This window comes from Erinaceus europaeus, chromosome 11 (genome assembly GCF_950295315.1).
Source record: "Erinaceus europaeus chromosome 11, mEriEur2.1, whole genome shotgun sequence".
In the NCBI taxonomy this organism is placed as follows: Eukaryota; Metazoa; Chordata; class Mammalia; order Eulipotyphla; family Erinaceidae; genus Erinaceus; species Erinaceus europaeus.
Window position 1 is genome coordinate 111240166 of NC_080172.1, and position 12049 is coordinate 111252214.

At 43.4% G+C, this 12049-nt stretch overlaps 1 protein-coding gene across 1 annotated transcript; it reads right to left on the reverse strand.

Annotated features, from left to right (window-relative positions):
* Window positions 1-8486: 8486 nt before the first annotated feature.
* Window positions 8487-11088, reverse strand: LOC132541472 (PRAME family member 12-like). Its single transcript, XM_060202378.1, has 3 exons — window positions 10796-11088; window positions 9840-10412; window positions 8487-9018 (listed from the first exon to the last, which is right to left on the reverse strand). The coding sequence occupies exons 1-3, from the start codon at window positions 11086-11088 to the stop codon at window positions 8487-8489; spliced, it is 1398 nt and encodes a 465-aa protein (XP_060058361.1).
* Window positions 11089-12049: the final 961 nt, after the last annotated feature.

Genomic DNA, 12049 nt, shown 5'->3' on the forward strand with positions numbered 1-12049 from the left:
ATAAATTAAAAAAATATAAGAGAATATTTAGGGGGCATATTCCATGATACCTCCACCGTCAAAATTCTATGACCTCAATCTTAGCAATAACTGTCATAATTCTTACAAAACTAGTTCAATCCCTATGACTTGTGTTAGGGGAGTCTGTGTTCTTCAATACTCGATTGCTTACATGAGAGAAGCTACCCAGTATTAGTCTATCACCTCCTTAATCACTTCACTGAGCACAATCACCCTCAGCTTCACTGGTTCTAAAGGACCCAGTATCACCCTTCCAAAATGTAGGGTAGTTCTCCCTTGAGTCCCCTAATTTCTTTGTCCAGTCTTGTGTAGTTGGGTATGGGAAACAGTGCAAAACACACTCTGTCTATGCCTTAAAATAAGGGCTGACACATGGAGAGTCATTAGCAAATCGAAGTTTGACATATATATATATATTCTTATAGGCCAGCAATCATACAAAGACAAATCTTCAGAGCTTTTTTTATACGTAACTGAACATGGGATCAACCTGTCCTCTTCCCCTTTGGCGAGAGAGAATTTGGTCACAATATAACCATGTTCAGGAAAAGGACATGGGATCAGATATTAGGAGGGAGCCTGGGGTCTACCAAGATGGGAAAGGAAGTGGCAGGAAGGGGATTTTGGCCAGGACAATGTGGCTATCATGGGAAAGAAAGAGTGAGGAGGGTAGTGGGCAGTCTAAGCTAATCATGATGAAAAACAAAGCATGGTTGTCGTCACATAGACAGGTAAAATTCAGGGGTCTGTAGTCAGACTGGATTGATAGACATCACTGAAAAGGCTACAACCAACTGGGCTGTTTCATAGGATGGGCATTTAAGATCTATCCACATTTGGAGTGCAAGGATGGCAGCTGTGAAAATAGAGGTACAACTGTTCCCTTGAATCTAAGAAGAAGTAATGCCCATGCTTCTCTTCAGATGATATGAAAAACCAGTGTCAACATTTATAAAATATGTGCATAAATTATGTGAGTAAACTTCCTTATTGGTAAGATTTCTCAATTCCAATATCAACATACTTTTCAACACGAATATTTTTCTTCTTGCATAGACACCAGATTTTTATCAGAAAAACTGAAAAAAAAAAAGGCTTTTTTACATTCACACAGTTTATTGCTCTGAACTTCCTGCCAGTAGGTGGCATTAAAATGCAGCAGACTGGAAGTTTTCCTCAATGACTGAAGATGGTCCATCCTTCCTGCCTCCTCTCTCTACCCCAAGGCTTTTAAATCTGTGGAATCATAAGTAATTAGTGACATGTGTGCAAGCTGATATCCCAGGCTCCTTTGCCCAATTACCCTGAGTAGAGGGTGCAATTGCAGTGTCAATATGTAGACTTCTGCCAGCAGGGAGAAAGCAGGAAATGGCCTGAGCTCTCAGTGAAGGCCAGTCCCCAGGGGCAAAGACTCCAGTGCTTCATCTCTCTGGATCCTATAAGATCCCAACAACAGAGTGAGCACCAGACTCCTCCATTTCCAGGAAAGTGAAGTCCTGCCCTAGATCCTCAGCCCAGCAGCCCCATCCCTGAGGCCCAGAAGGGAATCTTTGCTTGGTGCCCTTTGTCCAAGCCCAGTGTAGTTTGAGCTGAGTTAACTGCAACAGGAGACTTTGTTGAGAGCAGGAATAAGCTGGAACCTGGACATGTCTGTGACTGTTGGTGGAAGAGAAGCTGTGTTGGTGTGTAGGAATAAAGGGAAAGGCCGTGGGTTGGGGCCATTACATGCACTGTGAAATCTAAGCCACGGCATTAGTGTTCCAGGTAAAACAAAATCACATGCATCAAGAAGCCAAAGCCTGATAATAATATCAGAGTCTACAGAGCTTATGTGCTATAAACAAATGCTTTTCTCCTATTTTATTTTATTTACTTATTTTACCAGAACCCTGCTCAGCTCTGGTTTTTGGTGGTCCAGGGGATTGAACTGGCAACTTTGGAGCCTCCTCCTCAGAGTCTCTTTGCATAACCATGATGCTATCAAACCTCAAGCAAAACAAGATCACTTGTCATTAAGTATTACAATTTTGGCATGCACAGAATTAGGAAACAACTAAACTGTTTCCTAGAAAGGGGAAAAAAAAAATCATTGATTGTTCCTATGTGGAAAGTAGAGGAAGATGAGGTAGTGGCTTAAACAGCAGCGTGAGTCCGGAGGCGGAGCTACGAGCAGCAGATTGCTTTCTCTCCTCTCCTCTCCCGGATCAACTAGGAATACCAAAGGAGACCACCCGGACCGAAAAAAGACAGGACTAGAATGACCACAGAAACCCAGTAAATCACCCGTGAGTACAAACACGCGTGGCTGGTGACAGAGAGGAGAGAGGGGCCTAAGGAGAGATTCAGTGACTGCTAACAGTTCGACAGTTTGTCAGTGGAGACACCACCTCCAGTCTGCTCCACCAACAAGGGGACAGCTGAAGGGAGGAAAGGACTCCCCAGAGACTCACCAGTGCAACTCTGAGTCTCCATTGCTACTACCCTCAGAATCTGGAGCAGCAACAGGAAGCGACACCAGGGTACAGAGATCTAACCGGGAAACTCAGGAGAAGACCTATACCTTGGTGGCATAGCTGAGGGGCTGTGAAAGTCTCTTTGCATAACCACTGGATTATCTCTGCCACACCCTGCTTTATCTCTTGGTCAGGAGTCAGTGATTAAGCTAAGAAGCCTATTGATAGTTTAAAAGCCCTCAGGCTCCCATAGCCTACAGGGAAAAAAAAAAAGGCTTTTACACCACTGAACTCCAACTCAGGGACTGAAAAAACTGTTAACTTATATAAAATGGTAAAAACAACAAGAAAAAATATTGGAGACTCGAACCAGGACAAGAGTCCAGCTAAAAGTCCTCCAGAGGGTGAAGCACAAAACAACGAGTTCAACATCCAAACATTAACTAAGGAAATAATAACAGGAGTGAGTAAAGAATTTGAAAAAATTGTAATCAGAAATGCAGGAACAACAAATGAGAATATGGAAGAAAATTCTAATTATCTCATGGTTATTAGAGAGCTGAAAGCTGAAATCGCTGAGCTAAGAAGGCAACTATCTGAACAAGCTAAAACAGTATCAGAGCAGGGCAACAAAATAGATGAACTCCAGAAAGCAGCAGAGGGCAGAGAGAATAGAATCAATGAGGCTGAAGACAGAATTAGCAAGATTGAGGATGAATTAGAGACAACTAAAAAAGAAGTAAGAGATCTCAAAAAGAGATAAGAGATGCTGAAAACAACAACAGAGTCCTATGGGATGACTTCCAAAGAAACAATATACGCATTACTGACTTACCAGAGGAAGAAAGAGAAGGGGAGGAAGAAAGCGTTCTCCAGGCCATAATAGCTGAAAATTTCTCTAGTCTAGACAACACCAAAGACATAAACATTCAAGAAGCCCAGAGGGTCCCAAACAGAATTAACCCAGACTTAAAGACACCAAGACATGTCATACTTAGATTGGAAAGGAATAAGGATAAAGAAAGGATCCTCAAGGCTGCAAGAGAAAAACAAAGAGTCACCTACAAAGGAAAACCCATAAGATTAGCAGCAGACTTCTCCACACAAACACTACAGGCCAGAAGAGAATGGCAAGATATCTATCGAGTGCTCAATGAGAAAGGCTTTCAGCCAAGAATACTATATCCTGCTAGATTGTCATTCAGACTAGATGGAAGCATCAAAACCTTCTCAGACAAGCAACAGTTGAAGGAAGCAACCATCACCAAGCCTGCCCTGATAGAAGTTCTGAAAGGTCTCCTATAAACCACCAGACCACCACAAATAGGACATATATCAAAACATTCTAAAACTCTACAAGAATGGCGTTAAAATATCTTCAATCATTGATATCAATAAATGTCAATGGCCTGAATTCACCTATTAAAAGACACAGAGTAGGAAGATGGATCAGAAAACACAACCCAACAATATGTTGTCTACAGGAAACTCACCTAACGCAACAAGACAAACACAGACTTAAAGTGAAAGGATGGAAAATTATCATTCAAGCCAATGGCCCTCAAAAAAAGGCAGGAACAGCTATTCTCATATCGGACATGATAGACTTTAAAATAGATAAGATTAAAAAAGATAGGAATGGACACTACTTAATGCTCAGAGGATCAGTCAATCAAGAGGACTTAACAATTATTAATATCTATGCACCCAATGAGAAACCATCTAAATACATAAAACTTCTACTGAAAAAGCTACGGCAATATATTAACAGTGACGCAATCATAGTAGGGGACTTCAACACCCCACTCTCTCAACTTGACAGATCATCCAGGCAGAAAATCAGTAAAGACATAAGGGAGCTAAATGAAGAAATAGATAAACTAGAACTATTGGACATTTTCAGAGTCATTCATCCCAAGAAACTGGAATACACATTCTACTCAAATCCACATGGATCATTCTCAAGGATAGACCATATGTTAGGCCACAAAGACAGCATCAGCCTATTCAAGAGCACTGAAATCATCCCAAGCATCTTCTCAGACCACAGTGGAATTAAACTAACACTTAACAGACCAATATCTCTGATGAACATAGATGAGAAAATATTGAACAAAATTCTAGTCGACCGGATACAGCAGTATATCAAAAAGATTGTTCATCATGACCAACTGGGGTTTATCCCAGGCATGCAAGGTTGGTTTAATATACGTAAATCAATCAATGTGATACACCACATCAACAAAAGCAAGACCAAAAACCACATGGTCATATCAATAGATGCAGAGAAAGCCTTTGACAAAATACAACATCCCTTTATGATCAAAACACTACAAAAAATGGGAATAGATGGAAAATTCCTGAAGATAGTGGAGTCTATATATAGCAAAACTACAGCCAACATCATACTCAATGGTGAAAAACTGGAAGCATTTCCCCTTAGATCAGGTACTAGACAGGGCTGCCCACTATCACCATTAATATTCAACATAGAGTTGGAAGTTCTTGCCATAGCAATCAGGCAGGAACAAGGAAATAAAGGCATACAGATTGGAAGAGAAGAAGTCAAACTCTCCTTATTTGCAGATGACATGATAGTATACATGGAAAAACCTAAGGAATCCAGCAAGAAGCTTTTGGAAATCATCAGGCAATACAGTAATGTGTCAGGCTATAAAATTAACATTCAAAAGTCAGTGGCATTCCTCTATGCAAACACTAAGTTAGAAGAAATTGAAATCCAGAAATCAGTTCCTTTTTCTATAGCAACAAAAACAATAAAATATCTAGGAATAAACCTAACCAAAGAAGTGAAAGACTTGTATACTGAAAATTATGAGTCACTACTCAAAGAAATTGAAAAAGACACAAAGAAGTGGAAAGATATTCCATGTTCATGGGTTGGAAGAATTAACATCATCAAAATGAATATATTACCCAGAGCCATCTACAAATTTAATGCTATCCCCATCAAGATCCCAAGCACATTTTTTAGGAGAATAGAAAAAATGCTATAAATGTTTATCTGGAACCAGAAAAGACCTAGAATTGCCAAAACAATCTTGAGAAAAAAGAACAGAACCAGAGGTATCACACTGCCAAATCTCAAACTGTATTATAGGGCCATTGTCATCAAAACTGCTTGGTAGTGGAACATGAACAGACACACTGACCAGTGGAATAGAATTGAGAGCCCAGAAATGAGGACCCACATGTATGGACATTTAATCTCTGACAAAGGGGCCCAGACTATTATATGGGGGAAGCAGAGTCTCTTCAACAAATGGTGTTGGAAACAATGGGTTGAAAGATGCTGAAGAATGAAACTGAATCAATGTATTTCACCAAATACAAAAGTAAATTCCAAGTGGATCAAGGACTTGGATGTTAGACCACAAACTATCAGATACTTAGAGGAAAATATTGGAAGAACTTTTTTCTGCATAAATTTTAAAGACATTTTCAATGAAACGAATCCAATTACAAGGAAGACTAAGGCAAATATAAACCTATGGTACTACATCAAATTAAAAAGCTTCTTCACAGAAAAAGAAACCACTACCCAAATCAAGAGACCCCTCACAGAATGGGAGAAGATCTTTACATGCCATACATCAGATAAGAGTTTAATAACCAACATATATAAAGAGAAAAAAGAACAGAGCCAGAGGCATCACACTGCCAGATCTTAAACTGTATTATAGGGCCATTGTCATCAAAACTGCTTGGTAGTGGAACATGAACAGACACACTGACCATTACTATTCAACATAGTGTTGGAAGTTCTTGCCATAGCAATCAGGCAGGAGCAAGGAGAGGGTGTGGGGTCAAAGGAACCCTCCTGCACTGCTGGTGGGAATGTCAATTGGTCCAACCTCTGTGGAGAACAGTCTGGAGAACTCTCAGAAGGCTAGAAATCTACCTACCCTATGACCCTGCAATTCCCCTCTGGGATATATCCTAAGGAACCCAACACATCCATCCAAAAAGATCTGTGTACACATATGTTCTTGGCAGCACAATTAGTAATAGCCAAAACCTGGAAGCAACTCAGATGTCCAACAACAGATGAGTGGCTGAGCAAGTTGTGGTATATATACACAATGGCATACTACTCAGCTGTAAAAAAAATGGTGACTTCACCATTTTCCGCCAATCTTGGATGGACCTTGAAAAAATCATGTTGAGTGAAATAAGTCAGAAACAGAAGGATGAATATGGGATGATCTCACTCTCAGGCTGAAGTTGAAAAACAAGATTAGAAAAGAACACACAAGTCAAACCTGAAATGGAATGGAGTATTACACCAAAGTAAAAGACTCGGGGGTGGGTGGGTGGGTGGGGAGAATACAGGTCCATGAAAAATGATGAATGAAATAGTGGGGGTTGTATTGTTAAATGGGAATCTGGGGAATGTTATGCATGTAAAAAAAAAAAAAGTAGAAACACAAAGCAGAAATTGACTGAGTTTGGAGTATGGCACCAAAGTAAGAAAGCAGAAGTATACTAGAGTTTGCAGTGAGTACCCTCCCTAACACTTCCTCTCCACTATTCCAAGCTTTGGGTCCATGATTGGCTTTGTATGTTAACTCTCTTTTCAGTCACCAGGTTCCAGATGCCATCAGGATGCCAGCCAGGCTTCCCTGGATTGAAGACCCCACCAATGTGTCCTGGAGCTCAGATTCCCCAGAGACCCACCCTACCAGGGAAAGAGAGAGGCAGACTGGGAGTATGGACCGACCAGTCAATGCCCATGTTCAGCGGGGAAGCAATTACAGAAGCCAGACCTTCCACCTTCTGCAACCCACAATGACCCTGGGTCCATGCTCCCAGATGGATTGAGAATGGGAAAGCTACTGGGGAGGGGGTGGGATATGGAGATTGGGCGGTGGGAATTGTGTGGAGTTGTACCCCTCCTACCCTATGGTTTTGTCAATTAATCCTTTCTTAAATAAAAAAAAATTTAAAAAAAAGAAGTAGAAACGCAAAGCAGAAGTTTGACTGAGTTTGGAGTATGGCACCAAAGTAAGAAAGCAGAAGTACACTAGAGTTTGCAGTGAGTACCTCCCTAACACTTCCTCTCCACTATTCCAAGCTTTGGGTCCATGACTGCTCAACAATTTGTTTGCCTTTGTATGTTAACTCTCCTACCTTATTTTTTTTTCATTAATCCTTTCTTAAATTAAAAATTAAAAAAAAAGAAGGGGCCAGTTGGTGGTGCACTTGGTTGAGCAACATGTTACAGTGTGAAAGGACATAGGTTTGAATCCATGGCCCCCACCTGCAGGGGGAAAGCTTTGTGAGTGCTGAAGCAGGGTTGCAAGTATCTCTCTATCTCCTCCTCCCCACTCAATTTCTGGCTGTTTCTATCCAATAAATAAAGATAATAAAAATGAGGAAAATTTAGAACTAACAGTGGCTGCATTTTGTCAGTGAGAGAGGCCAGTTTACTCTGATCCTTGGTGACACTCAGTGTAGGGAAGCACTAGGTTCTCACCTGCAAATCATGGAGGTAACAGAAGATGAACACCAACAGGGTTAGGGGGTACCCAGTGGACAGGCAGTGCAGGAGCAAATATAGGTGGCAGCCAGGGCCAAATCACAGAAGAATAGTGAGGGGGAAAAAAAAAACCCTAAAACACAGTGTTCAACATGCAACATTTTATTTAAGAGAAAACTTCAAAGATCATGATCAGCCTGAAGTAGTGAAGACCTGCCACATCCTGGTGGATAGACTACTGCGATAGGAGAGAAATGGGAAGGATTCTAGGAACACCTCTGGTGCCGCAGACCTGAACTACTGCTGTGGAAACAGCTATACTGTTTCTCCAGCTCAGCCTGCAATCTTGCACCTCAACTGCATCAGCTTTGCGACCCCACGACTGAGACATGATGCTTCATTCCAGGAGCGATGTCCACATGCAGATAATGTGCTAGATTTCAGGTTTCTGAGAGCCCAAAGGACAGCTTCTTAGAGTGACATAGGCAGTTACTGCAGGATGCTGTCACAGTCTAGTTTCCTAACATCAGGATTCCAGAAAGACAGGGTTTAGGGCTCACCAAGATAGTCCTGGAGCATCCTATATCTCTCAAGACCCCAAAGAGTTTAGAACAAAGCAAATCAAAGGTCTGAGGCTGCAGAAATCCCTGAGGGCTGAAAGTCTCCAGAGGGGCTGGATAGATCTCTTGTCTCAACCTGCTGAGGCCCGAGGTGAAGCGCAGCAGCTTCTCCAGGGTGGCCATGGACAAGCAGTTCCCATGCAGGCTGAGGGAGCTGAGCTGGGAGCAGCTGCTCAGGGCAGGGAGCAGGGCTTCAAGCTGGGTGTCCTGGAGGCCACACAGACCCAGGTCCAGGTGCTGAAGGGTGGCTGCATTTACCTCCAGCAGAGCTAGAAGGGGCTCACTGACTGAGGTCAGGGGGACTCCCCTCAGACACAGGTCCTTCAGGTGAGTGAGATGAGGGCTCCTGAACAGGTGAGTCAAGTCTTTTTCTGTAAACATGCAGTGAGTGAGTGACAAGACCTCCAGGGGGTTGGCAAGGCTCCTGGGAAAAGAAGAGAATTGTTAGCTCTGCTGAATCCTATTTTCAGATCTTATGAGTTTGCTCTGACTACTTGATGGAATTCAGTAGGCAGCAAACCTCCACCCTAACCCTGTACTGTCTGATGGTTCAAGAGCACACAATGTCTAAAAATCCCTTAACTCTTCTGTGAAATACATACTTCAGTAATTTAGAAAGTGTCTGATTAATTATCTCTATCTATTGTGGTCTTCCTAGAGTATAACAATGGAGGGAAAACCTTTAGGGCCTCCACGTTGATTCTGGGATTATCCAAATCTCATGGTGAGAAATGAGTGGGATATCCTAACCCAAGCAGGTGGCACCCCATCGGCTGGAATTCCAGTATTGCTCACCTTTAGTGAGCACCCCATATCCTCAGTAATCCTCTCCGCACTTGTCACTCCTGTTGATCACATAGACTCCTCCTCCTCAACCTGCCAGGCCTGTCATTCTCCATGCTGTATGGGCAGAGATGGACAGGGGAGTCTGAGACAGGCTCCTTCCTGCTCACGATCTGGTGAGCACAGGGCCTGTATGTGAAGATCTCAGGAACAGTGCTGAGCCTACTCACCTGCCTTCTTCACTTAGTCATTATTCTAGGTCAGCTCTGATGTCTATTCTGAGAGTTCTGCTCACTAGACTTCATGCCTCACCTGAAACTTCCTATCATGTGATCGTGATTCCACATGATATGGCTGTTTGTACATCTTGCTTTAGGCGATTATTTGATAACTCCCGTCGGGAAAGAGGAAAGTGTGAGATAGCATTTACTTCAGTGTTACAGACAATGGCCCCAATCTTACCTGAGGAGCTGTTCCAGATGGCCCTGCAGGAAGTAGGGAGATTGCAGATACAACTCTCTGAGGTGTCTTAGGTGCAAAAACTGACAGGTGAACTGGGAAACACACCGTCTCCCAAGCTCAAGCTCTTCGTGGGTTGTTGCAGCACGAGCATCAATATGGAGAGTGAGTTTCTTCAGATTTTTCATCTTGCCCATCAGATGAGCAAACATTTTCAGGGTAGGGAATGTCCAGGTGTTGTAGACTTCCAACTCCTTGATACACAACAGCTCTATGTACTGAAGTCTACATCTTGACAAGATCACTGACACAATTGTCACTTTCACAAAACACAGGTGTACAGCTTTCCTCTTCTTTACCCACTGCAAGAGGTGGGAGGAGAAAGTGTCAGGGCACGAATCATGGATGTGAAGTCTTGTAAAAACCTCCAGCAACGGCAAAGGCTTCCTCATCCTTGAGCACTGAGAGGTCCATGGCTCTTCTCTGGGTGAGTGTCCACTGAGCTTCACTCTAGTCCTCCCAGTCCAGAACTCCTGACCAGTATTCCGTAAATCCAGGACCTGCAGCTTACATCTCCTTTGCAGGAAACAGAACATAGATGAGAAACTCAGAGTGTAAGGATTTTGCAATGATGTGAGTGTCTACCTCTGCACATTCTGTGTCTGTCTTCATATTCCAGACCAATGCTGTCTCTTCCTATAACCTGCTAGTTCTCCCGTTTGTCCCCTTCATCCTGCGTACTCATTCAGAGCTTCTCAGAAACACATAATGGGGCAAGGGGTGATGACATCTCAGCTTCCCCAGCACTTAAGCCACCTCATACTCATAGGGCATCTCCAAATGGAGCACAACAGGGCTATCTCTTTGGCTATTGATCCACCCCAGGGGCCTCCACACTCCCTCACCCCACTGACTGCTAGACACCCATCACCCAACCAGGCTATCTGGGACACACTCACCTGGGGCCAACACTCTGGGCAAGGAGAACATCAATGCCATCCAACACGGCACTCACTCTCTGGTTCCAGGGCATCATGTCAGGCTCTAGACCACCCAGAGGCAGACAGGGGAAGGGCCAGGCTGGCACTATGGCCTTCAGGATCTCTAGGCATCCGTGCCTGTAGGCTTCCAGGAAGAGGGTTGGGAAGAAAGCTGCAGGGAGGGCCTTGAGAGCATCGATGGCCAAGTCCTTGTTCCTCACCAGGCTCTCTATTGCCAGATTCTGCAGGCTGGGTGGCTCCAACTTATTCATCTTGAATATTCTTAGAAAGGAAACCAAGACAATCTGAAGGGACAAGTCATCATTCTCAAATATGCATAGAGTGTCCCATAGACTTACTGGACTTCACAGATTCTACATCAGGCCTCAAGTAATATTTAAACAATAAAGAAAGAAAGAATGATACAGAGAGATGACTCCTGGCAGTTTAGCCTGGCAACAGTCCTCACCAAAATGGGTCCTGCTTGGCCATGTCAATTACCCATGTTTTTGTCTGGCCTCTGCAGCACTGTGTCAAGCTGTGGAACTATACAGGCTGTTGCCTCTGCCCCCTTTTCTGTCTGAAAAGATTGGCTTGGAGCAATGAAGCCCCAGGGATAACTACAATAAGGGAAGGAGAGGGGTAGTCATCCATTTGCATCTAGTATGCAGGTTCCCATGGCTGAGTGACTGAAGATAACATGAGGTGAGCCTAGCAGAGGGGGAAACTTACCAGCTGTGAGGAAGTGGGAGGCTTGCTCAGACCTCAGATCTCTGGAGAAGCAAGGAAGATTGTGTTCTCAGCCTTGGGACCTGGGGCTTTTATAGGCCTTTCTAGGCACACCTTACCCACCCTAATCTCTTCTCCTTGAGGGTAAAAAGAATATTGGGTAGATGGCTAAATCCATCATATGAATCCAACTTAAGTATTTCTCTAGATACATTGATCAGGCAGCAGACATCCAATCACAGAAGAGAAGGGCTTAGGGGAGGGGCAAGTCAGTGACTCTGGATGGGCTTCACAGGTAGACACTGAGTTTGGGGACAAAGGCCTTCTCAGCCCAGGGTGTGGCAGGGGAAAATGGCAATCTGTCAACCATTGACCAAAACCATGAAGCTTGGATGTTTCATTTCTCTTGTAGGACATCAGTATAGAAGTGGAACTGGGTACCTCTCACAGGATGCTATGGAGGACCAGGAAAACACTATTGAGGTTCAGAGGCTCTCTTCTCTT